At 40.9% G+C, this 18,645-nt stretch overlaps 1 protein-coding gene across 1 annotated transcript; it reads right to left on the reverse strand.

The window, feature by feature from the left end:
• Positions 1-6,753: 6,753 nt before the first annotated feature.
• On the reverse strand, positions 6,754-17,141 carry ZFP64 (ZFP64 zinc finger protein). Its single transcript, XM_035344216.1, has 6 exons — positions 16,937-17,141; positions 16,305-16,544; positions 14,815-14,976; positions 13,534-13,596; positions 12,669-12,920; positions 6,754-8,787 (listed from the first exon to the last, which is right to left on the reverse strand). The coding sequence occupies exons 1-6, from the start codon at positions 16,989-16,991 to the stop codon at positions 7,487-7,489; spliced, it is 2,073 nt and encodes a 690-aa protein (XP_035200107.1). The 5' UTR covers positions 16,992-17,141; the 3' UTR covers positions 6,754-7,486.
• Positions 17,142-18,645: the final 1,504 nt, after the last annotated feature.

Genomic DNA, 18,645 nt, shown 5'->3' on the forward strand with positions numbered 1-18,645 from the left:
TTTTTTTTTAAGGAAACGAGCAAAGATTGATAATATCTTCATAACCCCCCAGCAACTATATGTACTTGCAGAAACAAAATGATCATATGTGCCTCAAGATGAGGGGAAGTGCTGCTATTTAAGGTGATAAACTTTAAGTCAGTCTTGCAAAAATTTAAAAACAAGGTACATTTTCTATACCTACGTAGCTTACAACACTCACACAGCATCTTACATTGTTGTTTTTCTCAAACGATGTCACAATTTATAGTCCTTTTCCTTTATTAAAATAAAAAGCTTGTTTCACAAATAACTTTAATCTATTAATTATGATTGTTATGCCTTATGCAGTTCAGCTTTATGCATTCCTGTTCTTTCAAATTTTCCTCTAGGCCATTGTGAGCTGTGACTATCTCTAGTATCCATCTAAGTATTTGCATCTTGCTCATCACTGAGGTATCCAAGTTATTCTCGGCCTCACAACATACTTCTGAGGTGCGTTACTTCTCTGGGTGGGCAATTCAGCAGCACTATTCCAATACACATATGACTAACACAACAATAAACACGTCCAGTAAGTGCAGACAGACTTTAGAAGTATGAAGCTGTGATCTGGGTTAAGAAGAGGTGGAGGGTGGATATTTTCTTTCAGAAGCTGACATCTAAAAAAGGGACAGGGACTTCCAGCTTTGCTACGCTTGCATCTTGTGAACAAAATACAATTGTTAGACAATTGTCTCAACAGCTCTGACCAACAGAGATACTTAGTGTACAGCTGTTTTGTAGGGCCAGCCTTTATTTCCAAGTACTGCCTTTAACAAATATTTTAACAGTTCTCCTCCATTTTGGAAGATATCAATGGAAAAATCAAACTGAAAATGTTGGGGGCTTCTCCAAGCTTTGTTTTAGGCATCTGTCATATCAGGTTTGATAAACTGAAAGACCTTCCTGGCATTATACAGTATTTCATGTAGGAGGAGAAGTCTTAATTCCATCCACGTAAACTTAAACACAAACAAAACACCTCAGGTCCCCAGAAAATTATTTTCCAGATAATGTTCAACTTTTACCTGCAGAATTCACCCACTGTTACCACTAACTGGAAGTTTTCACTTTCAGACGTTAAAAACAGGTTTACTTGAGGTCTGAAACCAGGGGCTGAGAACAATCCCCACAACAACTTTGCCAAAGCTGAATCTGCAATAGTAGATAATTCCTCTTTCTTATAGATACAAACCAAAGTCCTGAAGCTTATGCAACAATTTGCCTCATATATTGGGTCACAGAGTTCAGTGGCTTCACAGCAGCAATGTGACCCTGAACATACGTATTATATGCTATTCTAATACTACATAGCATTAAAAACCCCTTTGCTTTGTCATAGACTTTTTATTTCCACTTCCCTATGACATTGTGAAGTCTCTAAAAGATGAAAGACAGCCATGTAACCAAATACTGTATGTTTTATGAGACCTTCTCCATGTCTAGCAACTGGAATAAAGGCGAAGGCAGAACTGGATACCTGAGAGAGAGAAGAAAGCTTTTCCTGCTACAGACTTTTAATTCACCATGATACCTGAGACATTATTTCCTCAGGTCACTATAGAAACCTTTATCACCTTATGAAAGGTCATCTGGATAAGTGACAGGAGACATCAGTTTCTCTTAACAATATTGGTTTCTCTTCTTAAAATTTAAATAACAAGGCTAAAGATTTTCCAACTGGGGATGTAAAAGGCCATTAGAGTATCCAGTCAATATGCCTGAAATTATAGGATAGAAGCCATTCTGTTGAGGACATAGCAAATTTTTTTTTTTTTTTTTTTTCAAACACCAGAGCATCACATTCCAAAAGGATGATAGACTATACAAACACAAATAAATATCCTTAAAGTAAAAAAAGTATGGAATAAAATAAACGCATATAAAAAAGGAGGCTTTCCCCAGTTGTTTGACTTCTAGATAAAAATGTTGTGGCATGCTACTATCATTTTAAAAGAACACTTTAAAATCCCACAACAGAAGGTACTTTCCACTGCAGTCAGATCATAAGAGCAATAAATAACTTTGCCAAAATGATTGGGAAATATTCTTTTTTTTTTTTTTAATTGAAAAAACCCACAGGTTTACAACATACATTTGGTTTTCCCCCAGATTCTGAAGGAGCTAGCTTTGGGCCAAGTTCTCTCGTTTCTGTGCCGCCTCTCACAAGAGGACTTGATTCAATCACCCAGGACTGCATCTGCATCTCCAGCAACCCCTCTGTGCACAGGACAAATTGATGCTGATTTTGAGCAGGAATCTGCCATTTTGATGCAAATGACAGTTAAAGTGTTTATCAAAACAGCATAAAAGATACTGGTAACACTGACAGAAGACTTAATCCAGAGTGCTGCTGGTTTATTGTTACAACTCAACACTGCATCTTTCTGTGGACATTGTGCAGGAGCACGCACAGATAACTGCCACACCGAAGGGCAATTAAAGGTGTTGAAGACGAAATTTTCTCTGGACTGTGGATTTTTTCCTGCTGCATGTTTCTATCTTCCAAAAACAGAGGGAAAGCACATTCTGCTAGGCCTTGCAAAGGATAAACCTCTGCCCATATGATTTTTGGGTCTGTTTTTAAAAAAACATTTATGGAGTAACAATGATGACAAAATCCAAAAAGTTTGGGAGGAAGATAAGAGCAGGGAGCTGCTTTATCTGAAATGCATACACACTATGCACCACTGCTTTCTTAGTGTTCTTGCTAACATTCTTGCTGTTTAACCTCATTTCTTTAAGCAGTCAGAGACATTCACAGAAAAGGGAGGACAGTAACACACTGTAACCCTCGTCTGGGGCTCCACAAGCAAACTCTTCAAAAAGCTATGTAGAGAACAAAAACTGCAGTGAACATGTGGAAGGAACCTATCAGTGACACATTTAGTTTTGCACTGAACTGGCTTTAAGAGGAAAATATAATTCAGCGTAAACATCATCAATTTTGTACAGCGTGAGATGTGCTCCTGACAAGCAGCCAGGTTTGCTTGCTCTGTGCCACACGTGCAGAGGATGTCTTACCAGAGAGGGTCTGGAGATCCTGCAGCAAGAGGAACAAAATCCATCTGTGTATTTTCTCCTGAAAATAGATAAATTGCTACAGTGTTCTTTGGCAGAACTCTAGGAAGGTATATGATTTATTTACTACATGCATGCAAGCAAGGAAGCTCTACCAGAGACACTTGTTATGAATTACCATGCCCTCTCAAGGGATAGTTCTGGTGATAACATGAAGAATGTATTAAATGAATATCAGAGATTAAAACAATCTGCTTCTACCAGCTCCAAAACACAAAGACCATTACTGTCAAACACAAAAGTAAAGCAAGATTATTTGAACAGAAAACTGACGAAAATTGCCCCAACTTCAGCCTTGCTTATCAGCATTTTTTTTTTTTTTTTTTTGGGGGGGGTGTGTGGAGGGAAGAAGTCTCTCTAGATTGTTCACTTAAACATAATGTAATCAGCTAAACAATGTTGAAGCAGCAGCACTAAGCTTCGTCTATTCATTCACACCATTTTGTTATCTTTCCTGTTTATCTTAGAGGCACACATAGGACCAGAATGAAGGTTAGTCTTTACCTTATGACAAATCTACTGGTTTCCTATTTTAGAAGGTAAACTATTTTTTTTAAAAAAACTGAAATGCAGATAACAGAGCTGTGTATCGTTAAGTGTGACATTAGATTGAACATCAGATTCCTAGATGTACTGGTGCATCCCCTGGGTGCAGGTCTATTGGCCAAGTGCAAACACTGATAATTGCAATTCTGACCATCCACTTTGTGAATCTCTCTCATTTTCAATTATTTTTCACTGTACTACAATTCTGAAGCTGCAGAATATGTACAGGCTAAAACTAACTGACAGTGAGTCAAAAAATATTAATTAATGTTAAATTATGAGATTAAGTTCTGGCCATAAATCTGCTTCATGGGATCTTAACAGTAGAAAATTGTTTTTATTAGTTGCTTTTTATCTTAAGTGAAAGGAAAGTGTTTATAGATGAGCTTTCTGTAACTTCTATACAGGTCGATTTTGAAATATTTTTACCATCTGAACCTGGTAGAGTTAAAAACAGGGAACTGTTTAACAGGAAACATACCATCAAGCAGAACAGACCACACTTTACAGTTTATCTGGATCTCTTGCACCACCTATAGATGATACAAAATACTTCATGCTCATGAAACCCTGCACGTGGAGTTTGTATACACCAAGGACAGTATGAAAGCCAGTGTAACTTTCTAGTTGCCAAACTGTACTATAGTTGCACTTGCAAGTTAGTGCAAGTTTTGCACTTACGAGGGACCAGTGGCACGGCTCTTGTCCGGCACTGCAAAGCTCCAGCACTGGCACCTCCAGAACGCAAGCTCCTTGATGAGAGGAGCACTCAACCTCGCTCTACCCATGCAGCCTGTAGGTATTAAAACAATTATGTGTGAGATCACTAGCCTTTATAAAACCAACCAGCAGGAATTATTGGTAAGACAATGTCTGAGCAAGCAGATACAGAGGGAGTCTTACCCAAAACAACCAAAAGTGTGCCTGTAAATCAATTCAGATTCTTTTATCTTACAATAAAGGGAAAATGTGTAACAGCTGATATCAGAATCTGAATCACCAACAGACTAACCAACCCTATGCAACGGTCTAGCACAGGATTTCAAAGCAGACAGCATCTTAAGAACTTACACTATTTCTGTTGCTCTGTATTACAATTTCAATGGCAAAAAAAGCATATGGAAGAATGCTCCCACCTGCCCCATCTCCAGCATGACAACAGTGATGAGATGCTCCACCACAAGCGTGGAGCTGTGATGCACACTGGACCACTGAAGGAGCCCTCCATTCTCTGCAAGAGCTGCAGCAAACCTCCTGAGCTGCCCAGAGAACGTGCTGCAGTGAGAGCAGCCCAGCCATGCTCATGTTCCTGGGGAAGCTTCACCTTCCCTGCAATGTGGCCTAGAAACACCATGAGCTGGGGAAGAAATGTGTATTTACTGATGTGTGACTGAAAGTTCACCATCCATCGCTAGTGCTTACAGTGACTATTGGCCCAGTGCACAGAAGCACTGTACACAGCCCCATGGTTTAACTCATGTATGTAGGTACACGTCTGGAGGTGGGTAAATAGCAAAGAACTGTTCCTGTGTCATGCATTTTAATTCAAAGGTATCACAAAATGTTTGATCTATGCTACTACAGCGATCATTTACAACCTGGCTATCAGCGACCACACATAATAAGATCAAGCACTTACCTGTGATGCCTTTTATCTTTGAAGTGCTTTACAATCTGTTTCAACACAGCTGTAATGATCAGGTCTGTGCTACAGGCACAACGTGGCATGACTTAAGAGCCACAAAACAGCAATGCCAACATTAAAATTCAGTGTCTAGCCTTTCAATTTATTGTTCTCAATGAATGTTCTGCAGTGATCTAATGTGGTAAAACCCTCCCACCCACTTCTAATTTATTTAAAAATAGGTGTGCTTAGTGACTTGGAACTGGGTCTTGTCAGCTCCAGAAATCAGTTATCTGTAGGGAAGAGATAATTAACACAGGTGACAAACCTGTACCACTGAAAAAGTTGGAGAGCAAGGGCAGGGAATAATATACCCTGAAATACAGTTGTCGGTGAACTCAGAACTTTTACTTCTCATTTCAATACAGCATAGGGCTACAAAATAAATATTTAATAATTCCTCTTTAATTAAGCATTCATGAAGTTTCTCCTTCTAACTGATGTGTGAACTGGCATCCCTAAGTGGAAGGACACATTGTCAGACAGTTCAAATCAAAGATCAGATTTTAAAACCTGGATTATTTGGATTTTTTTTTAAGAACACTAATTTTGAATCAAGAATTAGGAAGGCAGAATAGATCTCCAAAAAATATTATTTCCCATAAATAATTAAGTCAGTGATACTGGTTTAAGCAACTAGATTTAAGCAACCTTTCAACAAAAAACAAAAGTCACGTTTTCAAGAACAACTTGTGCTATGATTGAATTTTCCTGGACATATTGTAAAGCAGAAAGCCTTACACTGTATATAAAGTGCATAACACATAGGGAAGTAGGGGGGAGCACCCCAAGATATGCAAAATAAAGTGTGTAAAAACTAAAAAAAAAAATGCAAACACAAGGCCTTATTCAGAAAGTAGCCCTAGTTATATAATCTTCTCTGTAAGTTTTCCAAGCATGTTTCTAGCACAAAAAGCTATCATTCAATGTCTTCCACTAGCAAAGACTGTGAAATTTAACTTGATTTTGATTCCCCAAGATAGAATCTCAGAGCTGGTTTTGATAAGTCTCTTTCCAGACTTCACAAGTATTAACAACTGTCCTTGGGATGCTGTCCGGCTGTGAATGATCACTGATTTTTGCAGATCCAGGGACCTATAGAGCTGTCCATTTTCCCAAGCTACACATTCTGTTTTTCAGCTAGATAGTAGAGAAGTGATGATATTACTAGCTACCATTACAGGAATACTCATCAGATAGGACTACAATATTGTATAATTCAAAATACAGCCCAGCATTCATTCATCATAGACACACACATCATTTACTCCTAAATTACTATCTCACGATCCAATCTGAATTCATGCTAGTGTTACAAACCTCTGATTAAAATCTTTTCAAAATTGTTTTGAATTGAATGAATTCAAAATGGAATGGACTTTTTCCACCCAAACAACATCAAAATAAAAACAAAATTTAAGTAGTGTTTGTAAAAAATATATTTGTGGTTGTTTTTTTTCTTTAAAACACAGGTGCCTGACACAGATCACCGTGCCATATACATAATTTGCAATAGTGTTCTTGCTAACAAACTTAGTTATTACTGATGAATGGACAAAATTATTTTGTCTTCTAAAAACCATCACTTGGTCTTCTGCATCAGCATTACCAGATCAAGTATCACACGCTACCCACTTCTACTATTAAGCAACAGGTCCCATGATGTTCAGTAGGGCTCCATTTTGATCTCTAAGAAATGTCTACAACCAGCCAGGTTCAGTTAATCCATACATAGCATGTAATCAAAACAGACCTCACTTAAAAATATAGCTTGGAATGGCTCAGACTATTGTCTTCTGTGTATACATGAAAGTCTGCTGTGAAGATAGTTCATCATAAGGTGAGGTTTTCTTATTTTTGCCAGCACAATGCAAGAATCCTAGTCCAGGAAGCTTACTGCTTGGTGAAGCTTTCAATAGTGGCTTTGATGCTCAGATTTTATGAAGAACATAGTCTCCAATTTCAATAGAAGCACAAATATACACAACCTCTTTGCCACATACAAGGTGTTTGCTTCCACGTACAGACAAGCAGAACAGGTATGTGGAAGGTATTTGGCTTTGTGGGACAAATTCTGTATTCGGTTATTTTCTATGCATTTCTGCTGAAATCACCAGTGCCTCTGAGTCTGAAATTTGTAAAGTTACTTTGTGACTAATCTGGTATTGAGTCTGCTGGACACAGCAAAGCCGTGTGTGCTCCACTTTGAACGATGGAGTAGGTCTGCTTAGGGGCTTCTGTGTGAGAGGATGAGGAGAAGATAGGAGGAGGGGGAGCTGAAGTAGACACCGTGATACTCTGACCTCCATCACTAACCACAGTCACTTCTGTTGCTCCTTCTTGTATCAAAGCATTAAGGCCTTCTAAGTCAGAGCAGCTGATTCCAGAGCTGGTGATGAAAGCTTGGTTTGCTGAAGCCTCATGACTGCTGACAGGCGCAGCAGGAATCAGAGTTTGATGTAAAGCAGTACCATCAGTTTGGTCATGGGTTGTTAGAAGAACTGCTGGTTGTGCCACAGGCACTGCTTCGCTTTGAGATATTGGAGGTGGAGGTGGTGCCAGCAAACTGACTTGGCCCAGCAGCTGCAAGCGGCTGTTGGCTGAGAGATCTTCCTGGTTCTGGCTAACTAGCGTGGAAGGCACAACATTCACTGATGCAGCCTGAACTATGCTGTTACTCTGAGGGACCTGGTGACCCACAATGATCTTGACCCTTCCCTCGTTGTATGGAGAAACCTGAGCAGCCTGAATTGGGACCTGCAGGTGACTGACAGTAATTGGGGCACTGGTCTGTCGAGTGGGATCCATCTGGAGCTGTAGAACAGCCAGTTCATTATTTTTAGACCCACTGTACATACTGTGCTGCTTCTTATGACTCCTAAGAGAATCTTCTCGGACAAAGGAAGCATCACACAAATCACACTTAAATGCCTTCTTGGCATCTAGTTTGGCAACTTGCCTGGAGCCACCTTGCTTTGGCCTATCTCCTTCCTTCTTCTCCACAGTTTGCTTCTTGGTCTTGACTTTGTCTCCATGAGCTTTCCTCACGTGAGTAGTCAGGTTGCTCCGCTGCTTGGTATCGAAGCTGCAGAATTCACATTTGAAAGGACGATCTTTGCAGTGAATTCGCTCATGTACTTTCAGAGCTGCCTTGTTGGAACAAGAGTAGCTGCACTCTGAGCACTTCACTGGCTGCTCAGGCTGGTGAGTTCTTATGTGGTGTCGAAGGCTTGTTTTGTTTCCACACTGAAACTCGCACTCTGGACACTTCAGAGTATTTTCCATGCTGTGTTTGATACGAATGTGTGATTTCAAGTTTCCTTTCATGGCGCACCGGACCTCACAGAACTCACATTTGTAAGGTTTCTCACCAGAATGCACACGCATGTGCCTCTTCAAGTCTGAGTTGATTTTAAATTTAGCAGGACACATCTGACACTGGAAAGGAGCATCTCCTGTCAACAAAAAGCACATTTCAATTACAGATGAGACACCAAGATCCGTTTTATTTCTGGGAAGACAAAAGGCCACAGTGAAATATGCACAGCTGACTTGTTGAAAATTTGTTTTGTAGTTTACAAATATTTAGAAGATGCAGAGGACTTTAAGGGCACAGTATTTATCACCTGCTCTAACATATCTGTATGCAGACTTTCCAAGAAAATGCCTGCCCACACCTATGGTCTTTTTTCATATTTAGATGTTCTCAATTTCTAGTTCACTTTGTAAAACTGTACAGTGTGCTCACAAAAAGCAGCTGGAGTTTCTTTCTCATTTGTCCCTCTCTAGCAACAGTACGCTTCAACCACTGTTTAAGATTAATTAAACACTGTAACAGCTGCTATATTTTTCAAGTCTAAGAAATCAACAGAAACACATGCATGTCTCAGGTCTACAGTACGAGACTTACAGTGAGATTCCTAAGTTAACTTTAAGCCTAGGTAAGTTTCAGGCTACTGCAGACAAGTAATAGGCAACAACCTCATTGCTCAACCATACAGTCCTTATTGCCTTTCTTGTACTGACATTTATTCACATGGTGAGATAAATTAGCTGACAAGAAAAGCTAGCCTGGTTTACTTTCTGGCCTGGTTAAATCCTTGCCCTGTCTCATGTGGTGCAGCACATATACTATTGCTGGCACAGAAAAGTAGTGAAAACTTTTGTCCAGAACGTGGGGAGTTGTATGGACAAAAGTCCGTTTCATGATGAATGTCAGGTGGCTGCCAAACCATGGTGGTACTACACTTATACAGAAACAGAAGAACCACAGATACGTAAATGTAACTGCAAGAGAGAAATGGGAGACTAATGAAACATGCATGCAAGTATGTGACTCCAGGGAAATGTATTTATACAGAGAAATAACATGCAGCTTTTGTTTTTCCAGCATTACAGCAACCAAGATATTTGCATCATACCTAATAATATTCTACAGATTCAAGAAAATCTAGTATTTGTTTGTATTCATGCAGTATCAGTTCACGTTCATGCAAACAGATACATAAAATATTCATAAGTGCATAATTTTTATGAGAGCAATCCTGACCCAAAACCTATTTAACTGAAAGTTAGGTCAAATTCTTAACTGCTAAAGCATGAAAAATGAACATACTCATCTGTAAGATCGTTAGTAGCCTGTTTATGTCAAATCACCTACACAAATAACCATTTGAACTGCCTGAATCTAAGCCACTGTTTTGCATTTTCTTTATTTGCGGGCTTGTGTCACATGTATGGTCAAAATAAGCTGTACATCTGTCAATCCATGTAGTCAATTACAGCATAAAAAAGGGCTCTTTTCTGAAGTCATTGAAAAAAATCAAGAGCAAACAAGCCAATCCTAACGAAAAACACCCTTTACCTTTTTCTTTAATCTAAACACATAGTTTTCTAAACTACTTGAGCATAAAGTTTAAAAGAGTTATTTTGAAAGAGAAGAAATGTGTTCCTGAGTGCTAAGACATGCTTGGTGGAAGGAGGAGAGAGTATATTTGTTTAACAAGCCTTTTCTTCTTTAATAACCAAACCACAAATAGCTATTTTATAAGTTAATATTTCATACAATTCACACAGCTATGACAATAGCTGTATAGTTTTGTGTAATTTGCTTATCCAGCTACATATGTCATAGGTTTAGCTGCATATTTTTCGTATCAAGTTGTGGCCTACTGTGCTAATCCATGTATCTGTTTAATAATTGAGATACATACTGTATTATCTGTATTAAACAGATTTTTATTAATGAAGATGCACTGTTTGCTCATCTAGTTTATTTTACAGTCTCAGCTGCATACTCTGCCATGAAATTTTTATCTACTTCACTGATGAAGGCATTGTATGTATATCAATGGCTTAATTTTCACATACTGTGTAGCACAATAAGAAAAAGAATTAGTAATTTTATTGAATACAGCAAAGACTGCTCTGTTTACTTTAAGAGTGGTTTATTACTTGTTTCTTTACATTTCTGTTCATGTATTATTAACGCTGACAGAATAAAACAACAACAACAACAAAGTGTCTGATCCTGGAATTAAAATTAATAATTTTAATAGTACTTCTACTCAAATTAATAGGAAACAGCTCTTTAGATGACTAGTTCAAGCAATGCCATGTAGATGATGTGACTCTGAGCAATGTGAATTACATTCACCTCCTACAGAATGACTAATTTTATTGTAGTAAGGATTGTGTTCTAGATATCAGTCTTACTTTTCTCCTAAAATTGGTTGTGTGTATAACAGCTTTTTAACCAAAAAAGGAAGAAATGATTACTGTCTAAATTCTTGTGTCTCCTCTTAGTTAATCAAAAAGGCTTCTTTTTAAAAAAGAACAAAAGGATTTAATTTCATAGAAATGGAAGAGATGAGCAAACTAAAGCCTTGCTTGAATTTCAGCATAACTTCGTTTGCTTAAGATACAACAGAACAATTTGCTAAAAAGAAAGAAGGCAGTCTAAAAATCCTTTCCAACTATTGCAATATTTAATGGAACAAACATCTAACTCTATTGGGAATGCGTATCATCATTCAGAGGTTCTCCCATGGCCAAATTCAGAGCATACCTGTCCATGTTCATAAATGCAAACACACAAACTCCTACATTACATGCGGAAAACTCAACATCATGTTCTGTAACTGCTGTGCTTACTAATAGCTACCTTCCCATAACACCCTGTACAATTTTGACTGGCCATCACGTCTTCCTGTATAGCAACAGAAAGAGGGAAACTTGTAAAACAACTGCCTGATAATCCTGCCTGTTCCATCACAGGAGACTTGTGAAGTATAAAAGATTCTCTTCTGCCAGAGACAGCTTGGTTTAACCCTCCCCTCCTTCACAATGCGCAAGGGATTTACTTCTCTTATCTGTTTGAAATAAATCCCATCTTGCACACATCTGAACTAATGTTGTTTAGTACTTGAATTCCAATCAGATGCAGGATAGGTTCAAAGCTAATCTATTAATCAATGAACCATAACCACCTTGCAGCTAAAATTCACAGAACTAATCAAATATATAAAAGACAACACACAAACCTAAACCTGGAGTAGGTGAAAAACAACCTACAGAGAAAATTGTACAAAGACAACTGTAGAGCAGTACCTTTACGGCAAAACTTTTATAGGAACAACCTGTAAGTGAGAAATCTAATTTAAAGGAAACCAAACAGTGGAAGTATAAAACAATACAATGCTTATAAGCCTGGAGGCTAACATTTTCTAATTTTTTTTTTCTTCACAGAACAAATATAATATGGGAAAAATATAGTTCCAACTGATCATACTCCACTGTTAACGTCCAACAGCCTGAACAGGGAAGACACCACAAAGAAAGGTCAAAAAATGTACAACTTAAATTGCTAATTACTTTTAAGTTTACAAATGAGATATAAATTACGCATCTAAAGTTTCCGCTGACACAACTAGTTTAACTGTGATTTCGAAGTTCAAAAATAACTTCAGTGTTTCTTATATGGTGGACCAGACTTGAGAAAAACAGATAGGACCCTAGACACCCTCAAGGATCTAATTATTTATTGATTCATTAAGTTCTATTGGTTTAAGAACATCTTAACAGGCAGTTCCAAAGTCAATTTAAAAGCACAACTACCAAGAGTCAGATCTGTTTTCCAATTGCTTCTAGGTATTTTCAGGAGAGCTGTCTTGCCCTACTAGATTATATGTCCAAGAGACTGAGAGAAGCCAGATGCCTAAATGCGTCTGAGAATTCAAGTAGGCACTTCCTGGCATCTTAACACCCTGTATACCTTTTTAAAATCCTCCAAATGACTTTCAAACTCTTACAGATCTGAATTGTGGTATAAGCTCACCTGTGTGGGATCTGAGGTGTACAGTTAGCTGGCTAGAGTTGCGGCTTGCGTAAGGACAGATTTGGCATTTAAAAGGGCGCTCATTGGAGTGAATGCGCTGGTGCTTGTTGAGACTGCTGCTGTCAGCAGCTGCATAGTCACAGTGTTTACATTTGTAAGGCTTCACGCCAGTATGGGACCGCATATGCATCTTCAGCTTATCTTTGCGACTAAAACATTTGTTACAAACATCACATTTATGGGGCTTGTCTCCTGAAAAAACAAACAGACAAAGAAGAGAGCATCAATACATGAAGATTTTTTGCATCATAAAGATATTACTAAATAACAAACAAATGAACAAAAACCACTAAACACTTTCAAATAGTCATGTGGGTAGTTTTCAAAAACTGGATATAGAATTTCAGCTGACAGCCAGTCAGCTAAGGCTCCAGAAGGCTGCATATGCAAGTGCAGAAAGTTGAGAAGGCCTTTTGGAATCGCCTCCCCTTAGAACTCTGAATTAGTGTTTTGGGGGATGGCAGGTGAACTGTTGAAATCACTGCTTGATATCAAAGGCAAATTGAGTTTACACACCACCACACTGCACCCTGATAAACACATGATCTGCATCTACAAAGTTTGACAGTTCCTTAAACTTATTTAAAGTGCTCATGTTTCATAGCTGTGAGTGGTATGGCCCAGTTGGGCCGTAACTTACCAAAAAAGGCAATTCCCTGGGCACTAAGTACTAAACCTCCAGTACATACATACACGTGTATAACTTATCTGATTTATCTGTAGATGTTATTTTGTAGGAAAACTCTTTTTAGCAGTAAGTTAGAAAGTAAACCAACCAAAAATAAAATATAGCAACTATGTAAACCTGTGTGGGTTCGCAGATGACGTTCCATATCCTTCATACCATAGGAAGTCTTGAACTGGCAACCTGACAGTAGGAAGATTTAGAAAAGCACACCATTAAATTAATAGAAAATCTAACAGAATTAACAGAATAACAATAACAACAATATACTATGATACTAGATGAGACCCTGAGCAACCTGATATAGCAGGTGGCATCCCTGCCTCTGACAGGGGGGTTGGAACTAGATGATCTTTAAGGTCCCTTCCAACCTGAGCCATTCTATGATTCTGGGCATTAGGTTTCTTCTCATTAAGAGTTTCTTTAAATTCAGTATTTACAGAAAACAAATTTCCCATCTCATTTCCTTACAACTGCTTAAAACTGGCTTACCTATGAACTTTAGTTTTCTAATGCTTCCCCAGGGAGGCAATTCCCCCTCTACATTACCATTTTCTGTAAGTCGTTCTGTAGCTTTGAAACAGATTCTCTGCATTCTCTGCCTAGGATTTGAGATGCATTTAAAAATACACAAGGGATGCAGAGCCATCTAATTAATTCCACATATGATTTCAAGTTAGTGCTATTGGGAACTTAGGTAACAGCCCACCATTCAGGAATTCTGTCCAAGCAGAAAGCGTTACAGGTTTAAAGCACAGAAATGAATGCCACACATTTTAAGTGTGCCTTTCAAGTGAAAGGAGACTAGCAAAAAAGAGCCTGCTACTTCTGTTCCCATTAATGATCGCTACTCATCTACATGGCTGTCTCCACACATTTGCTGCATATTGAATAATTTTTACTCATTAAGGTCTCCACATACTTTGTTCAAACTATCATCATAGAATCATAGAATGGTTTGGGTAGAAGGGACCTTAAAGGTCATCTAGTTTCAACCACCCTGCCATGAGCAAGGACATCTTTTATACACAAGCTAACTAATCAAAGACAAAGTATATAATGCAAAATGCACATATATTTTTTGCATGCAACAATGGCAGCTGGCAAAAAGGAAAGCAGACTCTGCCCTTCAACAGCAATGGCTGTACGCACAGGCCAGCGTCAATATGCAAACCCACTGGAGCATCACTAGGGTACATCACTGTATAGTATCAAAGTCCAAGGACGTGCAAAATCAATAGCAGAACTACTACTGATGTCAATGGTAGTATACCACACCCTTTGTTGGTTGCCCTCCAAGTTTCATGCATCTTAAGTGCTTAAGACAGACAGACCTACTTTGTATGTAACTATACCAATCCTATCAATGTTATAATGAAGACAACATAATCCACATCTTACCTGGATAGCAACAGTTTAGTTTCTTCTGTGTAAGCGAGGAAGTCGATTTTCTCGAACGTGCTTTTGGTGGTGTAGAGACAATAGCAGTAGTTGGAGGCTCACTGCTCTCACTGGGCAGGTATGTTTGATAGCCATGCTCAAAAACAAACTCTGGAGCGGAAACTAAACACATAAAATAGCTCAGTTTGATAACATTAGCTTGTCCAGCCAGTAAAATCTTTCTAATTACTTTCCATCTCATTAACTACGCCTCTACTCTTTCTTTTCCAGAGAGATTTTTCTTCCTGGCTTCTTGTTAATATCGGGGAGTTGGAAGAAGAAAGGCATTTCTCTCCCTTATCCTGTTATCAGATGAAAACTCTGTAAAGACCACATGAGCCATGCTGAGCTTCATATGACCCTATGTAGGCCCACTTGTCTCCCTGTTTGAATCCTATCTGACTGCATTGTTAAAACATTCTGCTTCTTCTGAAGCCTGTCCAGATCTTCCATTAATGAAGTTCTCTTTGGTTTTCAACACTGGCTGTGCTACAGCCCAAAAGAGATAAAAAATTATATGGCTAATATTGTCAAAAAGGCATCATGTAAATAATTTTTTTTTTTTTTTAAAAAGAAAAAAAAAAGTTCAGCCTCTTTCAACTATACTGTTTTTAACTATTACTCATAATGGGTACAACTTTGTCATGCAAAGTTACAGCTTTTAAATCAATTAAATGTTACACCCCAAAAGGGCAGAAGGCTATAATTGCCCTCATTTAAAAGATGAGTAAATATGAAGCACAAGAGTGACTCATCCAAAACCCACACTGAGTTGAGGGATTATAATACAAAAATTCCTGGAAGTGAGCCCTGAATTCATTTTGCTTCACTGCTCTTTCAGATTTGCTGTCCTAATCTATCTGTACAACTTTAAAATCAAGTAATTTGAATTCTAGTAAACTCCTAGACCAAGGTAAAACAAAACTTAACAATATATAGAAGGACAAATTTCCATACATTGAACAAAATGGTAATTTTATTTACATGTTTGCGGGATCAGGACCTTACTTAAGTCTTCGCATACACAGAAATTTTGAGTAATATTTTTTCTGCCAATTACTTGTGGGAGCAATGTTAGGGAATGCACTGTTCTCACATAAAAGGGCCTGGATTAGAGCCCGACAGCAATTCTGAGTCTGTTTCTCATCAAAAGCACTCTTAAAAAATAAAGTGCATAGCAATTTGATTACTTTTCCTAAGTATTGACAATTTTAATTAGTTTGCACAACTTGGTTATACAACATGTTAGAGTTATTGTAAGTGAACTTGTATCTCAATTATGTATCTGTTGCCACACCAGAACTGCAGCTGCACACACTTGTTTTCTTCCTTCCTCTGCACAAATGTGACAACTAATGTGACTCGTTTGTTCACCTTAGTGTGATGGGGACACGTGCAGGGAGCAGTGTAACATTGCTTTGCACAAGTGGAGTGCTGAAGCACCGCGATACCTGTGATGGTTTGGGTCTCCGAGGTGATGGTCCTGGCCGTGGTTTGTGCCTGTGTCGAGGGCACTGTTTCCTCCGACACAAACTGGACCGTGCTGGTGGCCCCGGCTGCCGCACTTGTGAGCTGGCAACCGCTCTGCTTGTGCGCAACAAAGGCATCGAGGTTATTGAACTGCTGCTTGCAGATGCCACAGATGTGGATGTCTGGGGTGAGCTCCACCAGCACCGTGGTGCCTCCTGGAACTGGAACAACAGCAGAAGGGGCAATGATTTTGTGATTCTAAGGAATCAGAATTCTGTGATTCTAAGGAGACCAACACCCCCGGCACCGAGCACCCGGGGCCCCCAGGGGCGGAGCTGCCCGCTGCGGCCCATGCCCATGCCCGCGGCCACGTTCCCCGCAGGCCCCGGCCCGCCTAGGGGGTCCTGCCCGGGCCCAGCCCGGGCCCCGCAGCCCCTGGGCGCTCACCCAGATTCCCGGGTTCCCCCCCAGCCAGGTTCCCGGGCTCCTCCGCTCCCGCCTCGCTTCTTGCGCTACTCAGGTTTCGGGGCCTGCCCGGGCCCCGGTTCGAGCCAGCTTCCGCCGCTCGGGCCCCGGAGCGCGCATAACCCGCCCGGCGCGCAGCGCCACTTACACTGCACGGGGCCGGGGAAGGCCGGCGCCGCCCCCGCCCCGCCGCCGGGGTTCATGGCGGCAGCGAGACCCGCGCGTCGCCTCCGCCACCTGCCAAGGGCCTTATTACCGGCAGGGAACCTCCCCCCCTGCACCTCTCGGCGGCCGAGCGGCGGCGGATGTGGAGGGGCCGAGCATGCTCAGTGGAGGCGGCGAGGCTGCGGCTGCCCTCAACCTGCCGCCGCGCTCAGGGCTCCGCCATGTCACCCCCTCACAACACCGCCGTGATCGGTTCCTCGGGCGTTTCTTCAGCCCGATCGCTCCTGCCCCCAGTAACGGCCCGCATTGGCCTCATGAGCCCGGGCTCCGTGCCCTGACAAAGCCGCCGGTGAAGCCTTGGTGCTGAGGTGGCCACACTGAGCAGCCGTGTCTGTGAGGCAGAGGTGGTTCATGTGAGCCAGCCATATCTCTTGATAAGGCCGTTGTCTTAAGACGGACTTTTCTGTGTCTGGCAGAGCATGTGTGACTTCGGAAATGAGGCAGGGCAGGTGCTAGAGTTACGGCTTAAGGCAGTCTTTAAGTTCTGGCTATCTCACTTCAGTCATGCACCAGTCTAGTCTAGTCACAGAAACATAGAATATCCTAAGTTGGAAGGGACCTAAGAGGATCATAATCGCAAGTCCTGTCTCCACAGAGGACCACACAAAAATCAGGCCCTGTGTCTGACAGTGTTGTCTGAATCATAGAATATCCTGAGTTGGAAGGGACCCACAAGGATCATCGAGTCCAACTCTAGGCTCCATAAAGGGTTTACCCAACAATTCAGACCACATGACAGAGCATAGTCCAAATGCTTCTTAAACTCCGACAGTCTTGGTGCCATGACTACATCCCTGTGGAGCCTGTTACAGTGCCTAACCATCCTCTCAGTGAAAAATGTTTTCCTGACACCCAGCCTGACTCTCCCCTGTCACAGCTCGATGCCATTCCCTCAGGAGGAAAGTGGTGTCCCCCAGGGGTCACTATTGGGGCCTATCTTGTTTAATATTTTTATTTGTGACCTAGATGAGGGGATTGAGTCTACCCTCAGATGACACCAAGCTGGGAGGTAGTGTTGATCTGCCTGAGGGTAGGGTGACCCTTCAGAGGGATCTGGATAGGCTGGGCTGCTGGGCTGAGGCGAATCGGATGACATTCAGCAAGGCCAAGTTCTGGGTCCTGCACTTTGGCCACAATAACCCCATGCAGCACTCTAGGCTTGGGGCAGAGTGGCTAGAAACTGTGAAGAGGAAAGGGACCTGGGAGTGTTGACTGATGCTTGGCTGAACGTGAGCCGGCAGTCTGCTCAGGTGGCCAAGAAGGCCAATGGCATCCTAGCCTGTATTAGAAATAGTGTAGCCACCAGGAGCAGCGGGGTGATCATCTCCCTGTACTCAGCTCTGGTGAGGCCGCACCTTGAGTACTGTGTCCAGTTTAGGGCCCCTCACTACAAGAAGGACATTGAGGCCCTGGAATGTGTCCAGAGAAGGGCAACAAAACTGGTGAGGGGTCTGGAGCACAAGTTTTCTGAGGAGTGGCTGAGGGAGCTGGGGTTGTTTAGTCTGGAGAAGAGGAGGCTCAGGGGAGACCTCATTGCACTCTACAACTTCCTGAAGCGAGGTTGTGATGAGGAGGGGGTCAGCCTCTTCTCCCAGATAAATAATAATAGGACTTGAGGAAATGGCCACAAGT

Source organism: Oxyura jamaicensis, chromosome 20 (assembly GCF_011077185.1).
Source record: "Oxyura jamaicensis isolate SHBP4307 breed ruddy duck chromosome 20, BPBGC_Ojam_1.0, whole genome shotgun sequence".
NCBI classification, from domain to species: Eukaryota; Metazoa; Chordata; class Aves; order Anseriformes; family Anatidae; genus Oxyura; species Oxyura jamaicensis.

Bases quoted from the DNA above. Each gene is read 5' to 3' on its own strand.
- ZFP64 (XM_035344216.1), bottom strand. From the start codon at position 16,991: ATGAACCCCGGCGGCGGGGCGGGGGCGGCGCCGGCCTTCCCCGGCCCC. The intron at 16,545-16,936 runs GTAAGTGGCGCT...CTGTTGTTCCAG, and splicing joins CTTCCCCGGCCCCGTGCAGT to TTCCAGGAGGCACCACGGTG. The intron at 8,788-12,668 runs GTGAGCTTATAC...TTTTGTTGACAG, and splicing joins ACACCTCAGATCCCACACAG to GAGATGCTCCTTTCCAGTGT.